Here is a 24,839-nt window from a genome sequence, read left to right as displayed (position 1 = left end):
ATTATTTTCACACTGCAAAATCATTGGTAATGGTGAAGAGAAAAGGATGTTCATTCTTTACACCGTAATTTGTTGCATTGTGTGAAATAACCGCTGAAAATGGCTAAATATGCAGCGCAGCGACATGTGTAACTCTAAGCTGCTTATTTCTCTAAGCTGCTTATTTAGCCACTTTCATTTCTTAAAGATTGATATTAATACAAAATGTTATCTTAGGTGGGTAGTTCTTTGAGTCTGAAGTTCCACGAGGTGGCGACATCCATGAAGAAATCGAAAAAATCCTGCTTTCTTAAAGTTACGGAAGTGTGCTTGGGAATCGAAGAAATGATGGGATCCATTCTTGACTCAGATTACTCCGAGGCCCTACAGAAACTGAACTTGGATCTAATTTTGACAGATTACACTACAATTGTGTTGTCAGTTTGCCCATTGCTGTACAATGTGCTGTTTAAAATCCCAGCTGTGTTCGTGGACAGATTATCGGGATTTTTCTTCAAGTCGTCCTTTCTGATTAGATGGAATATTACGAGTGGAGTGTTTGAAGTGATTAAGAGAGAAGAGATTAAGAAGACGAGTGAAAGGCAGTTGAATGTGAATGCTGAAGTGAAGCCGCTCTTTCAAACAAACTGGAGAGGTGAGAGCTTGTTCAGCGGTCGAATTAATCTAAACAAAGAACCTAGTGGGCGATTATGTCCGTCAAATAAAAAATTGTCAACTTATTGGTTATTGTTGGTAATTTCAAATGGTTTCAATTTGAAAAAATTGTCAACATTTTTTTAGATCGGTAAATTTTTGGAGGAAAGGCCGTTTTGCGAAACTTTTTGGAAGGTTTTGACCAAAAGTTAGCGTTTTTCGACGAGTTTTTTTTATATCTCAAAATTAGTTTATATTGCCTGAAAGTATAGACATTTGAACTCTAAATTTAGGTAATATAGATAGATGTTTGAATTTTGCGACTTCACTAAAAGACATTTGAGATTTTTTAGTGGGCAACGTGGTAGTTTGTCTCGCAGATGGTTTGCTTCATGCTTTAAAATATGTTTCCACTGTTCTTTCATTGTTTCCTGTTATGTTTAGAACATCTCAAAACTTCGCAGTTTCCTCTGGAGTCAAGTCTGGACGCTGGGAACAATGTTCCTTTTCTAGTCGGGAAGTCCAAGAGTTCCATGTTCAACAGACAACAGCATCTTCTGCTCAAGCTATGAGTTGCTCTCTTCTGCTTTATATTTCTGCTTCGTTTCTGTTTATTTTGCTCGGGTCAATAAATGACCAGGATATTTTATCTTCAAGTATTTTTAATTTTATTGAAATATTGCTTGGGGCAATTTTGAGTTAAATTTGTTTCCATCAAAGCATGGATCTTACCTACGTCGTTTTTTGATTGCAAGCATGGATCTTACCTACGTCGTTTTTTGATTGCACTAGAAAGCTGAAGAAAAAATTGACAAAAGTTTCGGAAAGTTTTTTGTTTCTGTAAAAAAATTAACCAAAAATACACGAAAACTGCTTAATACAAACCCACATTAGATGTAAAGTAGGCTCTAAACATTCTCAGTGTCATAACTAAACAGTGTCATTTATCCAAACTTGATAAAAGTTGGCGTTTTTATTGAAGAGTTAAAAAAAGGTACAAACTCAATTTAGGAACATAAAAGTGAGGAATATGGCAATGGTGAAAATCGATTGTGAAGTATTTTTGTTGACCAAATTGTTGTCTAGATAAGTCATAATCGTGGAAATTTTAGACCACGTAATGGATTTTAAAGCAATTATAATAGAATATTTTTGAACTATAAAAATCCCTTATAATCGATTATAATCCATTTTTTTCTCCATGACTGATTCTTTGTTTAACCTAAAATCCATTCTAGTCCAGTTTTTCAAGTCAAGATCCTTGAGAAGACAATTTTTTGCTGATTATTTGCAATAACATATTTCGCAACTCAATTTTTGATTCATGAATAAGCTGTAAAGTTACAAAATTATAAATGAATACTACATAAAAAACCTTTTTAGATGATTCATTTGCCGGGACTCGACTCCGTCACCACCCAAAGGGTCTCCCCTTCAGTACTATTTTACGACATCCAGTCTCGGTCGACTGACCCTAACAATTTTCTAAGGGGTTTTTGACTATAATTAATAAGTCAAGACTATATTTAACTTTTAAAAGGGAGTGCGCGATTTTTCGATCGAAGTCTTCCTAAAGTCTCCAAAATGGCCTTTTGACCTGTTTTTTTTGTAAATGCTGCCTGCGGCGCAGAAATTTGTCAGAATAGTCCTTAATGGTTTCTGGGAAGGTCGTAAAATCAATTTGGTCGACCTGAAAAAAAGGCGATCAAAATTTGTAAAATATTTTTTCAACAGTGTCCCCCTCGAGAAAATCCTAGATCCCCCCCATTTCTTTTATCAATTTCTTCCCATCCTTTTCATCTTTCGATCATTTTCTTCATTATGCAGATGGGTACGACGACTAGTCCATTTTAGGTGGTTGGTAAGATGATCAGTTCATTTCAGGTGGTCGGTTAGACAGCTTGTCAATTTAACGTGGAGATCCCGGCAGTGAAACAAAATTGAGCAATTGATTTTAAGAGATGGAACAGTTAAATTAAGATAATTTATTAAAATTAATTTTGAGAAAAGATTATTCTAAATTATTCCTCAAAATTGAGAAAACTGATTTTTAGTTTATATAATTGGGCGGGTGCTATATTGTAAAACATCCTGAAGTAGACATCAAAAAAGTTTTTTTTTCTTCCCGTATCTTGCAAAATTATAGCCCATACTGTCTTTTTTGCAGTTGCCATCTCCCTTGGAAGTTCTCGAACCAAAAGTAGCTTTCTTGGGGCAAACATCCGACAATTTTATCTGTTTTCTACCGTACGCTTGAGTACAATATTGGGCTTAAAAACAGTGACGTTAGGAGTCGCGCCAATGTATTGCGAGTTTTACTACATTGGGTAGGTCTCTAAATGAAAAAAGACATACAATGAAGCGAGTCGGGTAAATTGTTATCGGCTAATTGAATTAGGGCGTTGTGGCGCATCGGTAGTGATTGTGCCCAGAAATCATATGATTGCGGGTTCAAATTGCACATGCGCTGCAATTCGCAGTGTGAGCTTTTGTAAGATAGCCATAGCTTAGTTAAACTTAAATAATTGCCCTTCGGGCTAGGCCTCTGGTTGGTTAAATTTAAAAAGAAAATGTTAACATAACTGTTATTCTGCTCAATTTTTAAAGTAAAAACAAAAGAGAATCGGTTTTAAAATCACGAATTATGATCGTAATTTTGTGACTACCTTAAATATATCAAGCCAAAAAGTGGGGATGATCATGCGCTGATATAGTGATATGTGATTTTTACAAGGAAATCATATTCAGTTCACGCAGATGAATTAACAGAAACTCAATCGCAAACCAATTTTGAACCGATTAAAATATTAGCATTTTATGTTCTATCAGGTTCGGCTCAAATAGGATTCTCAAATGAAACCACTTAGGTGAGAATTGAACTCACGCCGAACTTGAACCCGTAACGCACTATGTATGCGCTAGGCTATATAGCTGGTTTTGACGAAGAGACGAAGGAGCGACAACTGGAACGAGCTTACTGAGCGGCCGAGTGTAGTTTCAGGAGACGGTCCTAAGGTTTGCGGAACGGGCGGTGTTGTCTTTCCCGTAGTTTAGCGACATTATGCGTGCTAGTAGGTAGTGGCCCCTAGGGCTAGTCGATTCAACTAACCACACAAAATCTCCCGTTTTCAAAGAAACTTCGGCAGGAGCATGCCACTTAATTCTCTTATTGAGTGTGGGGACGTACCCACTTAACCATCGCTGTCAAATTGCGTTTGCGTACGACTGCGCACGGGCATAGCGTTTAGAGTGAGAATAGTTTTCACCCGACCTTAAAGACGGAAACGTTAGACTGTGCTGACCTAAAAGGAAATGATTCGGCGTCAAAGCCTCCAGACTATCTGGGTCGTCAGAAACAGGAGTGAGCGGACGGGCGTTAAGTGAACGTTCAACTAGGCGCATGATTGTGTTCAAATTCTCGTCAGTCAATTTTCTTGACCCTAAGATTGCATAAAACACGCGCTTACAACTGCGCACCATTCGCTCCCATGCTCCACCTTGATGTGGTGTAGTAAGTGGATTATACTTCTACTTAATGCCTTTGTGTACGAGCGATAGTGGAGCTTCTGCGTTCCACTTTTTGATGCACACAAGATGCTCTTTTTCGGCTCCTACAAAGTTCATTCCATTGTCCGATCAAATTATCGAGGGTGTTCCTCGCCTAGAAATAAAGCGCTCGATAGCCATCACACTTGAACTTGTGTCCATAGATGAAACCAACTCTATGTGAATTCCGCGTGCCGTTAAGCAAGTGAATAGAAAACCCCAGCATTTCTCGGAAGATGATGAATGGTTACATGAAATGGTCCAAAAACGTCGACGCCGCAGTTCGAGAATGGTGGCTGGCTGTAACCTAGACACTCCACAAGAAGGTCAGATATCATTGGAGTAACGCTTTTCGCTTTCTGCAACATACGCAATGTGGTTCAATAGCTCTTAGTGCAGATCTCAAGCGTAATACTACAAATTGCTGATGAATGACGGAACGGAGGTAGTCGACGTACTGATGTTCGTGCTCAATGTGATAAAACCTGAGAAACAATCGGAGTAAGTGATGGCGGCTATCCAAAATAATTGGATGGCGAGTTCCGAACGCGGTTGCGGAGAGACGTTGGATACGGCCGTTAGATCTAACCAAACCGTTCGATCCGAGAAAAGGCGAATACGATGATACACGGCTAGATGTTTTCACATGTTTGTCCAGCTGATAATTGCTTACATTCAGCTGGGATTGACTTTAACTGCGAAAGTTGCAAAAGTTTTTCCTGTGCAATGACAAGTTCTGCTGGATCAATTATGGCCTTATCTGGCGATCTGAAATGTCTATGCTAAGGTGAGAGTCTCAACATATATGCCACTACTCTTTTTTTTGGAGAACGAGCTATACTCTTCCCAAGGGGTGGCAAAGTCAGTCGAAACTGCAGTGAACGGAAAATTTGAAGAGACCTCTAAACCCTCATTCAGGTCGTAGACCGGACCATCCAGGCGAACTCTCTTAGTAAGTTCCCTATTTGGATTGAAAAGCCAATCAGAAGTTTTCAAAAAGGAAGGGCCGTTGACCCAACTGCTTCGCTTGAGGAATTCAGCAGTAATACCACTAGTTTCAGTGTCAGCGGGGTTGTCTCAACTCAAAACGTGGAACCATTGGTCAATTGATGATGACTCCAGAATCTCGGCTACTCGATTGGCTACAGACACGGGCTGTTTGGTTGTCGAGTTCAACCACTGAAGTACTGATAGTGCTGTCTGTCCACATGAACACTTTGTAAATACTCAGCGTCAGAGCTTTCTCAATAGTCTTCAGAAAAGTAGCTAGTGGGCAATTGGATAAGGCGTTTTTCTGAGCGCGAAGGAATGATACAGAACAGAAAACGTCCAATGAGCTTATCACCGAACATATGCAGTTCAACTTTATCTACTGGAAAGTCAAAATAGCAACGAGGTATTGTGAGCTGCTCCGAAATTGGCTAGCCGGAGTGCCATTCAGTGAATCTGCGTCACAACTCATTTGGCAGTGAGCCGTCCCACTGTTGACCACTCAATGGCCAGATATCTTTCAGTAGCAATTGTGCGCGTACGGTATAGGAGACCTATGGGATCGAACACGGAGGGCACAAAACTAAGAACCGATCGCTGTGAGTCTTTGAGTTTGCGGTTTACGCCTCTGCTCACAACCAACGTATCGGTGACGTGGTCCCCATTTGAGACCGAAAACATGCGATGCGTTTTGCGGATTAATCACAGCGGTAAGAATTTCCTTACTGTTGTTAGCGCTGGTTTTAGGGGATGTAGGTTCAAGGACAAATTGGTAACGTTGCTAATACATTTTGTAAGATTAAAACCACCCAACTTAAACAGTTCAACTAAACTGCGATTTAACGTTAAAGCAGTTTCCGGATTTTTCACAGACCCAAGGTAGTCATTCATGTAAAAATTGTTAGCACGATGTAAGCGTCATCGGGATAACGATCTTGGTTGTCGACGGCTGTTCGTCGAAGAGCATAGATAACACATGTCGGAGAATCTTTCGCTCCAAATATATGCCTTGTATATTGAAATATACTCACGTCTGATGGGGGATCCTCCCGCTACAAAAAACGCAAGGAACGTTGATCTCTTTCTTGTAACCCGACATGCATAAACATGCCTTCGATATCCGCGGAAACTGCGTATTTGTGCTCTCTGAAGCGCATGAAAATGGTTAACAGGTTCTGCAGCAGATCTGGTCCGAGAAGAAGGAAGTCACTGAGTGATTTGCCTTGAAACTTGGAAGCACTGTTCAAAACGCGCAAAACTGGGTGTTGGGGAACGTACAGTTTTCGGTCCGAGCAGTTTTTTGAGTCGTGTGGGCTAACGGGGACTAAGTATACCTTCTCTACGTCAACTCGGATATCTGATGCGTGAGGAGTTTTCAGGCTTAAGTCTTTCTCTACCTCTCTCCCAATATCATCTCAATCTCGGAGTAGTTGTAGACAAAAGTTTTAATTGAAATCACATGTGGAAACATGTATTGCAGGATTGGAACATCAATGGTCACGGAACATCAACGCTTTTGCCCAATTCAATTTAAACGCTGTGCAAGGCCTGCCGAGACCCATGAGTGGATACAACAGGAATCGCACGTTACAAGAGCAGTGGTCACGTCTGTGCTTGAACCTATTTCCAATCGAAGCACAGGAAGTAGTCCTATAAATTTCTTGTTAGACGGCGATCCGGCTACGTCCGTTGACGAAGTTTGCGGTTTATTCCGGTTCGGCGGGGCGGTATTGTTTGAACTTGAATGGCTTGTGTCATTGCTAATGTTAACCTCCTTGTTTCCAAGCCTTGCGCTGAAAACTTTCTCAGCATCAAGCAACAAGCACATTATGGGTGCTTTCACAACCGAGCTCGTTGGGTTTGTATTTTCCTTAAACACACTGAAGGCACGGAGCATAAAATGGTTTTTCAACTTTTGAAGCAGGGGCAGAAACTTTTGTGAGTGGTTTATGGAAACCAGTTTTTCAAGTCTACTCAGATCGTGACTTATTTTGACTGGCACGCATAAGTTGGTGTGTCTCAGCCTTGTCGCGGAACCAGTCATTAAAATCGAAAACGGTTGGCTGTCTCCAACATCTCTTTACAGAGTGAAGAGACCACCACTCTTTCATATTCGGACGCAATTTTGAAGCTCGTTCATTTCGACTTGTTGCATGGGAACGGATTTCGTCGAATTGAAGCCGTTTACCAGAATATCTAGCTTTTGCCCAATTAAATTTAAACGCTGTGCAAGTCCTGCCGAGACCCATGAGCGGATAAAACAGGAATCGCACGTTACAAGAGCAATGTTCACGTCTGTGCTTGAACCTATTTCCAATCGAAGCACAGCAAGGAGTCCTGTAAGTTTCTTGTGAGAAGGCGATCCGGCTACGTTCGATGACTAAGTTTGCGGTTTATTCCGGTTCAGGGGGGCGGTATTTTTTGAACTTGAATGGCTTGTTTTATTACTAATCTTAACCTCCTAGTTTCCAAGCCTTGCGCTTTCTCAGCACCATGCAGCAAGCACGTTATGGGTGCTTTCACAACCAGACTTAGTGCATTTGCGGGCTTTAGAGCATTTCCGGAATATGTGGTCAGGTTGCAAGCAAGCAAAACACAACCTATTCTGCGCGAAGAACTGAGCTCGTTGGATTGGGGTATTTCCCATAAATACACTGAAGGCACGGAGCATAAAATGGTTTTTCAACTTTTGAATTAGCGTCAAAAATTTTTGAGTGGTTTATGGAAACCAGTTTTTCAAGTCTCCTCAGATCGTGACTTATTCTGACTGACACGCATAAGTTCATGTGCCTCAGCCTTGTCGTGGTACCAGTCATTAAAATTAAAAACGGTTGGCTGTCTCCAACATCTCTTTACAGAGTGAAGCGACCACCACTCTTTCATATTCGGACGCAATTTTGAAGTAATTTGATTCAAAACGGATGTACTCTTTAGGTAATACTCATAGCCTAACGATTTTAAATCAGCGACGAGACTGGATATACAGGAAGTGAAGCTTATAATGCTTTCTGAATTGTGCATTTTGAGAGGGGAGACATTCGAAAATTGTTTGTAGCTGTCCGAATTTCCTCTCCACAGTTTTCAAAGCGTCCTTGTAGATTGTTCCACTGTATGCGAATTCGGCATTTGCATTATTCGCTTTGCCTGAAACGAAGGTTTTGAGTAATGTCAGTTAGAATCAACATTTGCATCGATTGCGCTTTTGAACTGACCAAACCTTTCAGGCCACTGCAATGAACTTCCGTCGAAAGAAGACAATTTCCTCTCAGGCAAGGGACCCTTCTGGCTTAGTGTCAAGATTTCAGCTAGATCTTGATTAGTGATTTGTTTACTGCCAGAAGACGTAATTGGCCCAGATTGGTTACACTCATTTTTTTAAGACGCCAGCATCGTCTACAGCATTAAGATTACCGACATAAAAAGTTGTTTTTCCGCTAAAGAACGGTTGAACATTCGATGGTTGTGTGACATAGTATGGGCTAGGGGGAAGGTGACTGTTGAAGAATTGAGGCGACCAACGTTAGTGGGTGAAAGTGGTTGGTACCGAAAATTAGCAGAAGTATTTGAGGAAAAAAATTGTTGAGGAATGGGCATTTAGCTTGTCGAATATTAGACTTATGAAGAGACTCTGCCTCAAAGGGTTGTAGTTGTAAAAATTGGTCAAAGGTAGCTGTTCGGGCGGCTCATACGTACTATTTACTTTTGGATTCGGCAAGCTGACACTTGTATCTGACCTATGAGGGATGTTAACACTCGGTGAGTTTACACAAGTGGTTTATGGAACTAAGCTCGTCTCAAATACTCTATTTTAAAGTATTTGTTTTATGCTTTTTTAAAATTAGAGCCAAAAAAATCCACAAAATTTCGGGTGTTGAGAAAATTTTGGGTGCCGAGAAGGGCTGTCGGTTTTTCAGTCGTCGGGTGGGTAGTGAGCTTGGGAAGGACTGTGAAGTTCAAGTTACTCACTGCACGGGGCTCTATGAAAACCAAACAATGTGGTAGCTTCGGTATTTGTTCGGCCAATTGGTCGGTACAGCTAATTTTGGCTGATTCGCTGTTGTCAGTCATGTGGTCGTTCGGCCAATGGGACTATCGGTTTGGGTCGACTTTGTGTTTCTCCGCCACGGCGCTGGGTCGGTCCTCGGCTGTTGTTTCCCGAGTCGCGGCACCAACATATTCTGCTCAACTTAAAGATAAACAAAACAGAATCGGTTTCAAATTCAAGAAATATGATCGAAATATTGTGACTATATCAAACGTATCCAGCCAAAAAAGTGGGGTTGATCATGCGCTGATATGGTGATTTGTGATTTTCACAATGAAATCATATTCAGTTCACGCAGTTGAATTAACAGAAACTCAATTGCAAACTAATTTTGAACCGATTTTTTTTTAGCAGTTTATGTTCTATCAGGTTCGGCTCAAATAGGATTCTCAAATGAAACGACTTAGGTTAAAATTGTAACGTAGTGCTATACTCGCCTATGTTAGTCATTGTTAACTAAAGACCAGTGCTACTCGCCCTTATTAGTCATTCTTAACTAATTACCATAATTGGAGCATATTAAATATTCAATTGCTATTCCAAATGTCAATGTGAAAGTGTTAAATTATTTTTGTTTAATGTAAACAATAAATTGATGATTAGTTCAGTAATATTGAGAGAGCCATTATAATCAGGACCTCGCCAAAAAGAGACAATTCAATTAGTAATACTCACTTTTAATTGAACAGAAAGCCAGTTCCTTGGAAGGTTGAAACTGACATCACAAAGCGCATCCCTGAGTTGAAGATTCACTAGCCTAGACCGCACATCCAACATAGATAATTCATCACTCTAGAATACAAAACATAGTCATTTCTCAATCAACGAACAAACGACAATAGCCAGTAACGGTATATAACATGGTTACAGGAGTGGGATTTAAATCTTTTAGTAGCAATATTATACTTTCAAATAACAGTTAATGGAAGCCACGTAGTCAGTCTTATGGGTGATTTATGAATGTGAGTTCAATGAATACCAGTAACTGGTCAGATTTGGCTTAAGCTCTCCTCTCTTCCTCTTTCGTTAAAGCTCGTTTCGTTCAAGACAACCTGTGATTCTTGTGTTCTGCTGATGTTCCCCATTGAGGAGCAGGCTGAAGTTAGTCTTGATCGGTTGGCTGACGTTTGATAGGCATTCAGTTCTGCTTGTGTCGGTACCATGTATTTCTCACGAAGCTTGGACCCCTCCTTTTGGAAGGCCTTCCTGTCAGATGCTGCTACTGAGAGCACCGGTCGAAGTGCGATGGTTCCATCCTGCCCTTTCAATCACCACCATCAATTTTCGGGACCCCCACCAAACAGGTGGACGAATTTTGAAAATTTTGGTGCGATTGATCTCCAGAATCCTAATAAGGAGCCTGCTGGAAGCTGGTCCACTAGGAGAAAACAACTTCGCGAGATCTCGAAAAATCCACCTGTTGCCCATGTTTAAGCATAACGAATAAAAAATTTTCGGGACCCCCAATAAACATGTGGACGAATTTTAAAAATTTTGGTGCGATTGATCTCCAGAACACTAATAAGGAGCCTGCTGGAAGCTGGTCCACTAGGAGAAAACAACTTCGCGAGATCTCGAAAAATCCACCTGTTGCCCATGTTTAAGCATTACGAATAAAAAATTTTCGGGACCCCCACCAAACATGTGGACGAATTTTGAAAATTTTGGTGCGATTGATCTCCAGAACCCTAATAAGGAGCCTGCTGGAAGCTGGTCCACTAGGAGAAAACAACTTCGCGAGATCTCGAAAAATCCACCTGTTGCCCATGTTTAAGCATTACGAATAAAAAAATTTCGGGACCCCCACCAAACATGTGGACGAATTTTGAAAAATTTGGTGCGATTGATCTCCAGAACCCTAATAAGGAGCTTGCTGGCAGCTGGTCCACTAGGAGAAAACAACTTCGCGAGATCTCGAAAAATCCACCTGTTGCCCTTGTTCAAGCATTACGAAAAAAAAATTTCGGGACCCCGACCGAACATGTGGACGAAATTTAAAAGTTTTGGTGCGGTTGCTTTCCAGAACCCTAATAAGGAGCCTGGTGCACGCCGGTCCACTTGGAGACAGCAACTTCGGGGAAAAACGAGCAGAGGAATGCCTTCAATTCTTTTAACTAAACGTATACAATTACACAGTACTACATCAATGATATTCACTAAAACTTCTGCACCATTATTTCTTCAAGTCTTTATGAAGCGGACCATCTGCATACTTCATCCACCTCCGTTTCGATACATGCAGAGTGCTAGCGACCGTCTGCCAGACACGCTCATACCTCGCCTAAGGCACACGCAGCCTAACCGACAGCAGCGAGGCACATCCAGCAATGTTGTTGAGGGTGACCACACAATGAACAAACCCGTAAGACAAATAGATAGTGTCCCCTACATCTGCAGACAACAAGTCAGCAGGTGACCATGTTGCAATAAACACTCCAGAAACAACTCTGGCGTCCTAAAGTCGAGCTCCAACTTCTTCGCTATTTTCCCCTGCTTCACAAAGAACCACGTCTTAGTATCACAACCATAGAGGGTAATTAGGTTATCGATGGTCTCATCGAAGTCAGAATGAAAACGCGTGAAGTTTTCACCCTCCGTCACAATCAAATAACCGTACGCTTTATCAGACACCTGAGCACCGTAAGGAGCCCATATGTTCAAGAAATTCGGATTGGTTTTCACATCCTTCGGGAACAAGCCCATAAGAGTCTTGGCTCCCAGAGGGCCAGGCCGATCATCGAGAACACTGAAGCTTCGACGGGCCCGATCGGCATATACGAGCTCTCGCAACAGGCGCTACGAACAAAATAATAACGATATAGTACACTGAAACAAAAAGATGCCATGAAAAAAAAAAGAAATGAACCAAAGAAATATGACTTACTCGTCGATGGGTGTCCTTGTACTCTACCGAAATAAACTTTCGAAATACAGCCGGTTCCTCTCGATTCAGTTCCTCTAAACTGTCCAAACTCACAATCTGAGGAAGGCCTTTGGCAAAATCAGCCACCTCATGCAAATAAGTACGGCCAACTAAATCATCCTTGGAAGATCTGGTCTTTCGCTTGGAAGTTCCAACAATGTTGTGAGCGTCAGCGTTATGTTCCATTTCACAACTGAAAATTTCTCAGTCAATTAAAACGCGAAGAATCAGAAAAAGCTAGACTTAGTTCCTAACTTTGAGAAAAAAAAATAAGAAATTTAATTAAAATGCATATTATTCACGAAAGCGATGAAAACAGTTAAGCGATACGTGACATACTATACCCAAACGCCAAAAAGCTAAAACGAAAAAACCGCATGAGCACTCAACACTGATCTTATGAAAACACCGAGAAAAAGTACGAGTATGAATTAAAAGTAAACAGCCAAATAAGTAAAATTAAAAGTCTAAAGTTTCTAAAACAACAGTCCACTAAACAACTCGACTTCTACTTGCGCTTTAGCACAGCTATAACAACGCCCACCAGGAACAGCAGAGACGATGCCACCGTGACGATCATGAACGTCATGGAGCTGTCGCCATCCTGAACTTCCTCCTCCAAAGGACGGCACAGCGGAGAACGCTCCGACCAAGACCGCGTAGCTCCGAACTGCACAAAGCTACCATTCTCGCAACAGTACAAAACAAACTTGCCCCAAGGCAGAGGGAAACACATTTTCAACTTAAAAAATATATATATATACACTTGTACATCCATTCTAAATTAGTACAACTCTTCTCGTTACCTGCAGTAATAACTCAAGGAAAAACAGAAATGTAAAAGCTAAAACACAGAAATTGATATTTTTATCTTATTATAAGCGGGCAGCATGTACAAAAACGTTTGAAGCACAATGGCCCCCAAGAAAACGAAATGAAAAATTGGGCATAAATTAACCCCTATTAGGTAGTTGAGTCCGCCCGCGGGGAAAAGGCCACGGGCTTACCTCGGTTGCTTCTGGCACTTGCTTATGGCCTTTTACTTTCGAAAAAGTGAGAGTTGCTTCTGGCACTTGCTTATGGCCTTTTACATTCGACAAAGTGAGAGTTGCTTCTGGCACTTGCTTATGGCCTTTTTATAGACAGCAGCTCAACTTCTTCAAGAAAACTTGCGAGACAATATGAAGAATGAATTGAAAACGAGAAACATATACAACAACGATAATACAAACTACTTGAAGTTTAAAATTTTGAGTTTAAATACTCTCGTCTTTGTTCCCACAAAGGGACTTTTCATGCTCCTCCCCGGGACACCACAGCCTGACGTCAGCATCATTTGCGGTGAAGGAAATCTCAATCACCGAAATTGCCTCCGTCAGCTGCACCATGACCACGGGGCCGTCCAATTCTGACACATAGGCCCTCAGCTTGGGCAGCAGTAATCCCTGACAGATGATCCCCCGAGGTGGTACCGAAATCCAACCAAATTTGTCGGTCCGAACGGCAAATTGTGGACGCTACAGTGACCCGCCCTATCAGCCAGACTCGCCACCACAAACAGTTGACTCACTGGGGACATTCGCCACTTTAGAACGGGTACACAAGGAATGTCAATTACTCGGATGAACATTCTGGGATTAAATTAACAGTCAGTGATTCAATTAAAATTGACTGCAATACGGAATACAACTTGAGCTTGAGCCAAATTAAGTGCAGTGACAAGATAAAATTGGCAAAAGTCAACAATTTGTCGACCTCTTAATGAACATTTGCAGAGTCCGTATCATACCCATGGAATGTATTTGAGCTGACTTACAATGAGAATGATACAGAGTGACCCGAATGGAACAAGTGACTAAGCTTATTTGTGTTTAAATAAACCAACACAGCCTGAATACGAACTCAATGATTGGAAGTAAATGCCACCGAAATATCAAAATCACCAAACTTGGCTAAACAACAAACATCCTGTTTATACCGTAGAAAATAAATACCACAACGCCCACCCAACGACACGAAGCCACAGTTTTAATTTAACAAATTGAAAGTTGACGACAACGGACCAAGAACCTCGCTTGCAAGCACAATCATATAAATCAGTTCCATGAACCACGAAAACTTTAAGATCTCGTGCAATCTATTCATAATTCCATCTTGCTTTCCAAAACGCCGTACAGCATCGACCTAATTGGCTTCGGTGATCTTAACGTAGACCACACATCGGGAGAAGTTTACTCGGTCTTTTCTTGTGAAGATCCTTTAGTAATAATTATTATAGCATACACCGTAGCCGATTTGCGCATGATAGTTGCCTGCCGTTTCAATACAACCGCAGAACTCACGGAAACGATTTGCACCCTGCAGACAGACGCCTACTTCGATCTCGACGACATCAATTACTCCGTTATTTTTCGAACTATCACAGTAGCCCTCTTCACAAATCTTTGCACTACAATCGATGGTCTGGTTCGGACACCACGATACCAATTACTTAACCATCTACGAAGACACCAGTGATTCAGGTCACCCTGTAATTTGTCAAAACTAACCAGGAAAGTTACTCTAGATCACGAAGGAACAATGCTACTATTGCTTCTCGTCGTACAAGTAGGCCGTACTTTGGCATCCTACGACGATGTTCTTTCATCTGGGATAATCTTCCACAAAGAACAATTTCTTAATTCCTTTCCCAAAGTACAATTTCACGATGACGACAGCAATGAGGAATTACCTCAACAAACTTTCGGAGAAATGGCGAACACCCTCTTTAGAGTGCCCTCTGGATTTTTCCACGAACTTCAATTCAACGACATACCTATTCAACCTTGACTGGCTCCTGGACATGATCGAGGATAAGGCTGCAGCAGTAAAGCAAGGAGCCCAAGCCATTAGAACTGACACTTCCCTCTTCCTCAACAAAAACCCACTAGACTCAACACGTACCCGCAGGGGAGGTCCACTAATTGCGGCAGTGGCCATCGCCGTAATTGGTCTGTTTGGCTCTGGTATAATGATAGGTAATTCAGGAGGATGTGGACTTATGGGAATTTTCGGATCGTGCCAGGACCAGGCTCAAGCAAATGCCAAAAACATTGAGTGCTTGGAACAATACTCAATGGCACTTACGGACTATGTGTCAGAAATCGAAACATCGAGCAACGAGAAGGTCTTTGCGGTTTCGAATGAGTTGTCTGAAATCAGAGCAATTCAACAACAAACCATCGAAAATCAAAACCGAAAATGGAAAAATACTCGAAGAACAATTTGCTACAATTCAATGCAATTTCCATATCTTGCGGGACTGCACACAAACATTTTTCTCGAACCAACAGATAAATTTCAACTTCGACACAGCAGCATCACTACTAAGCGTTGTCTACGCAGATATAACAAGCTATAAAGCCGCACTTTGTGCCTTTAAGACAAATGTTATAAACTCGATACCAACTCTGCTGGACCAGCGACTACCGATGTCTCTGGTACCGCGAGAATCCCTGTTGGCGATCATAGACGCAGTATACAAAAGATAAAAGGAGGAGAACCACCGATTGACACTTGCGATACCGCCAAGCGATATCCACTCATAATATGCCGCGAAACTACTTCGCGATGTCACAACAATTGAGGAAGGACTTCTGCTCAACTTGGCAATACCGTACGCATCGAGTCAAACAGCCTTCCAGATCTACCGGGCCTATGTGATACCTATGCCACAAGGTGACCCAACCGAAGCCATCAAATGGGTTACTGAAGGATCATATCTGGCAATCTCAGAGGACTCTATGGAAACAACAGTTCTGACAGAAGACCAGTACGCCAATTGTTTGGGAAGCTCAACATACCGGATCTGCCATCAAACAATGGAGACACATCTTGGCCAGTCGTCATGCCTAGCCACACTATATTTCCACTCAATCATGACGGCATTGCAAGTGTGCGAAACGGAAAAGATACTTCTCCCTACCTCGGAGAAAGCTACGCATTTGGGCTACGGGATTTGGCTCATCACATCAGCCAGTGCGTCATTTTCCCTACGAGAGTACAGCCTTGAAGAGCTGAACACCCCCAAACGGGAAGATCATGCAGGCTGTAATATTTGTCTGATAACATTAGACTGTGTGACTCAGTTGATCAGCAAATACATAAAAATCAGGCCGGATCTCGCTAGCTGTGACAAAATTCCAGCAAAACGAATGACCATGAACTTGCCGGACCCCTTGTCGTATCTTCTTTCAGAATTGCCAGACTTAACAGAACTCCCGTATTATGAATCAAAAACAAATGCCGGAGTTAAGTTACTGCGGGAAGTAAAAGCGAAACTGATAGACAGCCCTCACCTGACAAAAACAGACCAGCTAAATGACATCACAAAGCCGATCGCCCATCACATGATATTGCTAAAACCCACCCTAGTGGATAAAATGGAACAGTATGTGCCATTAAAAATCTCTCTGACGTTAACACTGACAGTCTTCATTGGAAGCCTGCTTTTACACGCGTTAGCCATATACCTCTACCACCGATTTGCCATCTTCAGAAGATTGACTCCGAAGTTTCTGAAAGGGCAGGATGGAACCAGGGCAGAAAGGGCAGCTTCTGAAAGGGCAGCTTCGTGAGAAATACATGGTACTGACACAAGCAGAACTGAATGCCTATCAAACGCCAGCCAACCGATCAAGACTAACTTCAGCCTGCTCCTCAATGGGGAACATCAGCAGAACACAAGAATCACAGGTTGTCTTGAACAAAACGAGCTTTAACGAAAGAGGAAGAGAGGAGAGCTTAAGCCAAATCTGACCAGTTACTGGTATTCATTGAACTCACATTCATAAATCACCCATAAGACTGACTACGTGGCTTCCATTAACTGTTATTTGAAAGTATAATATTGCTACTAAAAGATTTAAATCCCACTTTCTGTGTAACTGAACCATTAGGGACAACCACTTGCATATATTTGAGTTCCACTTTAATCTACTTGCGAATATCACCTATTTACTCTAGTTACATCTATACTTAAAATTATAAAGTGCTCGTGCAACTCTAACTTGACATCCAAATGCAGTAAATTAACCAAAATGCTCAGTTAAGTTATTGATTCTTTGATCCTTCGATCTGTGCCTTCCTCCATAATTAGCCGCCAGGGAAGAATCAACAAGCGTGGTAGTGTAACATAGTGCTACTCGCCTATGTTAGTCATTCTTAACTAATTACCAGTGCTTCTCGCCTGCATTAGTCATTTTTAACTTATTACCATAATTGGAGCATATTAAATATTCAATTGCTATTCCAAATGTCAATGTGAAAGTGTTAAATTATATTTGTTTAATGTAAACAATAAACTGATGATTAGTTCAGTAATATTGAGAGAGCCATTATAATCAGGAGCTGGCCAAAAAGAGACAATTCAATTAGTAATACTCACTTTTAATTGAACAGAAAGCCAGTTCCTTAGAAGGTTGAGACTGATATCACAAAGCGCATCCCTGAGTTGAAGATTCACTAGCCTAGACCGCACATCCAACATAGATACTTCTTCATCACTCTAGAATACAAAACAGTCATTCCTCAATCAACGACCAAACGACAATAGCCAGTGGCGGTATATAACAAGAATCGAACCCACGCCGAAATCCCCGGAACGCACTATGTATACGCTGGGCTATATAGCTGGTTTTGACAAGAGACTATACTTTTTTTATACTATACTTTCAACTTAATGCTATGTAGCATTAACAACTGTCGTTTTTGTATTTAATTATATATGTGTCCACCAGATTTTTGAAGAATTTCCTAAACACGACATGTTCTTTCAGTCGTTTGAAATTAAGCAAATTCTTGGATCAAAGTTGCCAGTACGTGCGTTAAGCGCAAGTCGCCGCTTCGTGGTGATGATCGTTTTTTTTCGTATTAGTCCTAGCCTCTGTTGGCAAGCTTGCATTACGTTGGTGCAGTTGCAGTAGTCACGAATACTTTGCTCCAAACATCATATTAAAAAAATGGTCATTTCTTAAGACAATCGATGTGCCTGCATTCAAAATTGAATCTTATTTTGTTAGTACTAAAACAAGCGCTCCATAGAAGTACGAGTTATAAATATATAAACAAACATTCACATGCTTTTTTTACTGCTTGTTTGTTTCATGTTGCGTATTTACTGTTACTCATTTGTTTTACTTTAAAGCCATCATCGTACCTTCCTTCAACAGTGAATTGTTGATTTTTAGGGGCCTAGGAAATTAGACGACGAGCAAATTAGACGTGACCAGAAAAAATGAATTTAAAACTCCAATTATGTGAAATTAGACGTAATTGTATTGTTCGTGCTTGAACTTTGTTTAGTGACTACAATTAATTTTCTTTCGAACTTGCTAAAAAGCAAATCAATTTTTCACATCAGGCAATTGCATAATTCATGCATTTCATAATAAACATTTTGATATGTAATGGGATTATATGCTCTTCTTGAGTTTTTGAAATTTTTTTGGCAATAAATTTTGTTAGCACTTTGCTTTCTGTCAAAAATGCTACTTAAAAAATTTAGCGTCCAAATTACGTTTTTATTGGAACTGTCTATTTTACTAGCCCCCGATTTTAGAATTGAACTAAGCGCCGCATAGAGTTACGAGCTACAATTAAATACACACAAGCACATTTTTTTTCACTGCGGTTTGTTTCATTTGATTTATATTTCCTTACCGGGGATATAAAATACTGGAGGAGCTATAATGGGAAAGACGGTCCTTATGATTACGAAACCAGGTTGCATTAACATCGGAGTTGGGGTTGGCCGAAAAGGTGCTTATGATATTCGTGAATTGAAAATGGAAAGGGTCTTTTCTGTGATACAGCCCAAGTTCATCTTTTTGATATTTAGAAAAATGAATCAATGCATGAAGCCGATTGATTGAAGTGTTTAATAGTAAAAAATATGAAATCTGAAGTTCAATAACAAAGATCAAGTCCCGCTTTGGAAATGGTGATTTTGAGCCAAGTAAATGACTAAGTCAACAATCCCCCTAAATCTAAATCATGGGGGAGATTTTTCACTTGTTCTGTTTGTTGTCTGAAACAGAAAAAAAATCATGCTCACTCGGTGAGTTTACACAAGTGTTGTCGATATTGTTTGCATTTGGATCAGAGTTATGAATCATCGTCAGATTCCTGCTGAAAGGCGGTTCAATAATTGAAAAACACAAGAACTCAGAAACAGGTTTCATGTTGACACTTTGGACCGGCACCACGGGCTGCACTATTTCGTGAGGTAGGAATTGAATGTTCACCCAACTTCTTGTCCTGTCTTCCTCCGTTTGGTTCTCCTGAACGGCGATTGCCAATTTCGACCTGAAGCCCACTAATTTCAGAAGCGTGTTCTTGATATCCAGCTTCTTCGATAGTTGCTTCGGCTAGCTTTTGACGACTTTCCTCTACAACCACATCAAGTTCAAGTTGACCTTTCATCGACTGAAGCTGGATCTCTTGCGTTTTCAAACGAAGCTTAGCTTCTACCTGGCGTTCAACTTCCTCGCGTCTTATTTTTGCAAGAGCTGCTTCTTTTCGACGCTTGCTCGAAATCATCGATGCAATCTTAGAACGCTGTGAAAAGGGTTTCATGGAACGGACAGATTCGCTTGTCGTCGGGGTTCGCCCAGTTGCTACCTGGTCCTCTTGACTTTTAATTTCAAAGTAATTTTTTGCGAGATCTAATACATCGTCATTTTTTTGCAGTGATAGATCCTAGGTAAAACACAAATTGATTTTTGCTTTCAGCAGCGTTGTTGCTGTGCATAGACAGATTTCAGCTCATCATTCTCTCTAATTTTTTTAAAAACTTTTGCTAGGTTTTTCGATGTACGTTTCAATTTTAGCTGGTCTATCATTCGCACTTATATACTCTGTAATTTTGGCATGGTTTTCAAAAAGATTTGTTTCCAGCTTTTTCCTGGCATGATAATTTTCGTTAAATTTCTGGCCGAATTCAAACTCTATTTTAAAGTATTTGTTTTTTATGCTTTTTTAAAATTAGAGCCAAAAAATCCACAAAATTTTGGGTGTTGAGAAAATTTTGGGTGCCGAGAAGGGCTGTCGGCTTTTCAGTCGTCGGGTGGGTAGTGAGCTTGGGAAGGACTGTGAAGTTCAAGTTACTCACTGCACGGGGCTCTATGAAAACCAAACAATGTGGTAGCTTCGGTATTTGTTCGGCCAATTGGTCGGTACAGCTAATTTTGGCTGATTCGCTGTTGTCGGTCATGTGGTCGTTCGGCCAATGTGACTATCGGTTTGGGTCGACTTTGTGTTTCTCCGCCACGGCGCTGGGTCGGTCCTCGGCTGTTGTTTCCCGAGTCGCGGCACCAACATATTCTGCTCAACTTAAAGATAAACAAAACAGAATCGGTTTCAAATTCACGAAATATGATCGAAATATTGTGACTACATCAAACGTATCCAGCCAAAAAAGTGGGGTTGATCATGCGCTGATATGGTGATTTTCACAATGAAATCATATTCAGTTCACGCAGTTGAATTAACAGAAACTCAATTGCAAACTAATTTTGAACCGAATTTTTTTTAGCAGTTTATGTTCTATCAGGTTCGGCTCAAATAGGATTCTCAAATGAAACGACTTAGGTGAGAATCGAACCCACGCTGAAATCCCCGGAACGCAACGATCTTGGCTTAAAGTAGCCAGTACGTGCGTTAAGCATAAGTCGCCGCTTCGTGGTGATGATCGTTTTTTTTTCGTATTAGTCCTAGCCTCTGTTGGCAAGCTTGCATTACGTTGGTGCAGTTGCAGTAGTCACGAATACTTTGCTCCAAACAGCATATTTAAAAAAATGGTCATTTTTAAGGCAATCGATGTGCCTGCATTCAAAATTGAATCTTTTTTTGTTAGTAGTAAAACAAGCGCTCCATAGAAGTACGAGTTATAAATATATAAACAAATATTCACATGCTTTTTTTACTGCTTGTTTGTTTCATGTTGCGTATTCACTGTTACTCATTTTTTTTCCTTTAAAGCAATCATCGTACCTTCCTTCAACAGTGAATTGTTGATTTTTAGGGGCCTAGGAAGTTAGACGACGAGCAAATTAGACGTGACCAGAAAAAATGAATTTAAAACTCCAATTATGTGAAATTAGACGTAATTGTATTGTTCGTGCTTGAACTTTGTTTAGTGACTACAATTAATTTTCTTTCGAACTTGCTAAAATGCAAATCAATTTTTCACATCAGGCAATTGCATAATTCATGCATTTCATAATAAACATTTTGATATGTAATGGGATTATATGCTCTTCTTGAGTTTTTGAAATTTTTTTGGCAATAAATTTTGTTAGCACTTTGCTTTCTGTCAAAAATGCTACTTAAAAAATTTAGCGTCCAAATTACGTTTTTATTGGAACTGTCTATTTTACTAGCCCCCGATTTTAGAATTGAACCAAGCGCCGCATAGAGTTACGAGCTACAATTAAATACACACAAGCACATTTTTTTTCACTGCGGTTTGTTTCATTTGATTTATATTTCCTTACCGGGGATATAAAATACTGGAGGAGCTATAATGGGAAAGACGGTCCTTATGATTACGAAACCAGGTTGCATTAACATCGGAGTTGGGGTTGGCCGAAAAGGTGCTTATGATATTCGTGAATTGAAAATGGAAAGGGTCTTTTCTGTGATACAGCCCAAATTCATCTTTTTGATATTTAGAAAAATGAATCAATGCATGAAGCCGATTGATTGAAGTGTTTAATAGTAAAAAATATGAAATCTGAAGTTCAATAACAAAGATCAAGTCCCGCTTTGGAAATGGTGATTTTGAGCCAAGTAAATGACTAAGTCAACAATCCCCCTAAATCTAAATCATGGGGGAGATTTTTCACTTGTTCTGTTTGTTGTCTGAAACAGAAAAAAAATCATGCTCACTCGGTGAGTTTACACAAGTGTTGTCGATATTGTTTGCATTTGGATCAGAGTTATGAATCATCGTCAGATTCCTGCTGAAAGGCGGTTCAATAATTGAAAAACACAAGAACTCAGAAACAGGTTTCATGTTGACACTTTGGACCGGCACCACGGGCTGCACTATTTCCTGAGGTAGGAATTGAATGTTCACCCAACTTCTTGTCCTGTCTTCCTCCGTTTGGTTCTCCTGAACGGCGATTGCCAATTTCGACCTGAAGCCCACTAATTTCAGAAGCGTGTTCTTGATATCCAGCTTCTTCGATAGTTGCTTCGGCTAGCTTTTGACGACTTTCCTCTACAACCACATCAAGTTCAAGTTGACCTTTCATCGACTGAAGCTGGATCTCTTGCGTTTTCAAACGAAGCTTAGCTTCTACCTGGCGTTCAACTTCCTCGCGTCTTATTTTTGCAAGAGCTGATTCTTTTCGACGCTTGCTCGAAATCATCGATGCAATCTTAGAACGCTGTGAAAAGGGTTTCATGGAACGGACAGATTCGCTTGTCGTCGGGGTTCGCCCAGTTGCTACCTGGTCCTCTTGACTTTTAATTTCAAAGTAATTTTTTGCGAGATCTAATACATCGTCATTTTTTTGCAGTGATAGATCCTAGGTAAAACACAAATTGATTTTTGCTTTCAGCAGCGTTGTTGCTGTGCATAGACAGATTTCAGCTCATCATTCTCTCTAATTTTTTTAAAAACATTTGCTAGGTTTTTCGATGTACGTTTCAATTTTAGCTGGTCTATCATTCGCACTTATATACTCTGTAATTTTGGCATGGTTTTCAAAAAGATTTGTTTCCAGCTTTTTCCTGGCATGATAATTTTCGTTAAATTTCTGGCCGAATTCAAACTCTATTTTAAAGTATTTGTTTTTTATGCTTTTTTAAAATTAGAGCCAAAAAATCCACAAAATTTTGGGTGTTGAGAAAATTTTGGGTGCCGAGAAGGGCTGTCGGCTTTTCAGTCGTCGGGTGGGTAGTGAGCTTGGGAAGGACTGTGAAGTTCAAGTTACTCACTGCACGGGGCTCTATGAAAACCAAACAATGTGGTAGCTTCGGTATTTGTTCGGCCAATTGGTCGGTACAGCTAATTTTGGCTGATTCGCTGTTGTCGGTCATGTGGTCGTTCGGCCAATGTGACTATCGGTTTGGGTCGACTTTGTGTTTCTCCGCCACGGCGCTAGGTCGGTCCTCGGCTGTTGTTTCCCGAGTCGCGGCACCAACATATTCTGCTCAACTTAAAGATAAACAAAACAGAATCGGTTTTAAATTCACGAAATATGATCGAAATTTTGTGACTACATCAAACGTATCCAGCCAAAAAAGTGGGGTTGATCATGCGCTGATATGGTGATTTGTGATTTTCACAATGAAATCATATTCAGTTCACGCAGTTGAATTAACAGAAACTCAATTGCAAACTAATTTTGAACCGAATTTTTTTTAGCAGTTTATGTTCTATCAGGTTCGGCTCAAATAGGATTCTCAAATGAAACGACTTAGGTGAGAATCGAACCCACGCTGAAATCCCCGGAACGCAACGATCTTGGCTTAAAGTAGCCAGTACGTGCGTTAAGCATAAGTCGCCGCTTCGTGGTGATGATTGTTTTTTTTTTTCGTATTAGTCCTAGCCTCTGTTGGCAAGCTTGCATTACGTTGGTGCAGTTGCAGTAGTCACGAATACTTTGCTCCAAACAGCATATTTAAAAAAAATGGTCATTTTTAAGGCAATCGATGTGCCTGCATTCAAAATTGAATCTTTTTTTGTTAGTACTAAAACAAGCGCTCCATAGAAGTACGAGTTATAAATATATAAACAAATATTCACATGCTTTTTTTACTGCTTGTTTGTTTCAAGTTGCGTATTCACTGTTACTCATTTTTTTTTCCTTTAAAGCAATCATCGTACCTTCCTTCAACAGTGAATTGTTGATTTTTAGGGGCCTAGGAAGTTAGACGACGAGCAAATTAGACGTGACCAGAAAAAATGAATTTAAAACTCCAATTATGTGAAATTAGACGTAATTGTATTGTTCGTGTTTGAACTTTGTTTAGTGACTACAATTAATTTTCATTCGAACTTGCTAAAATGCAAATCAATTTTTCACATCAGCCAATTGTATAATTCATGCATTTCATAATAAACATTTTGATATGTAATGGGATTATATGCTCTTCTTGAGTTTTTGAAATTTTTTTGGCAATAAATTTTGTTAGCACTTTGCTTTCTGTCAAAAATGCTACTTAAAAAATTTAGCGTCTAAATTACGTTTTTATTGGAACTGTCTGTGTTACTAGCCCCCGATTTTAGAATTGAACTAAGCGCTGCATAGAGTTACGAGCTACAATTAAATACACACAAGCACATATTTTTTCACTGCGGTTTGTTTCATTTGATTTATATTTCCTTACCGGGGATATAAAATACTGGAGGAGCTATAATGGGAAAGACGGTCCTTATGATTACGAAACCAGGTTGCATTAACATCGGAGTTGGGGTTGACCGAAAAGGTGCTTATGATATTCGTGAATTGAAAATGGAAAGGGTCTTTTCTGTGATACAGCCCAAATTCATCTTTTTGATATTTAGAAAAATGAATCAATGCATGAAGTCGATTGATTGAAGTGTTTAATAGGAAAAAATATGAAATCTGAAGTTCAATATCAAAGATCAAGTCCCACTTTGCAAATGGTGATTTTGAGCCAAGTAAATGACTAAGTGAACAATCCCCCTAA

At 40.3% G+C, this 24,839-nt stretch overlaps 1 protein-coding gene across 2 annotated transcripts in view; it reads left to right on the top strand.

The window, feature by feature from the left end:
• The window catches only part of LOC134842257 (uncharacterized), a 43,517-nt gene that overhangs the window by 7,636 nt on the left and 11,042 nt on the right, over positions 1–24,839 (top strand). Inside the window, exons 3-4 of one of the 2 annotated variants that reach the window (XR_010162487.1) lie at positions 217–634; positions 1,078–1,257. Coding sequence is in view for 1 of the 2 variants with exons in the window: in XM_063858521.1 (XP_063714591.1) it covers positions 217–634; positions 1,078–1,205 (546 nt within the window). In the remaining variant the exon portion in view is untranslated. Of the gene's footprint in view, positions 1–216; positions 635–1,077; positions 1,264–24,839 lie in introns of those variants that run through there. The other variant, XM_063858521.1, reaches the window with a different exon arrangement.

This window comes from Symsagittifera roscoffensis, chromosome 3, assembly GCF_963678635.1.
Source record: "Symsagittifera roscoffensis chromosome 3, txSymRosc1.1, whole genome shotgun sequence".
In the NCBI taxonomy this organism is placed as follows: Eukaryota; Metazoa; Xenacoelomorpha; order Acoela; family Convolutidae; genus Symsagittifera; species Symsagittifera roscoffensis.
The sequence above is the reverse complement of the archived record's forward strand: the minus strand, read 5'-3'. Positions and strand labels throughout refer to the sequence as shown.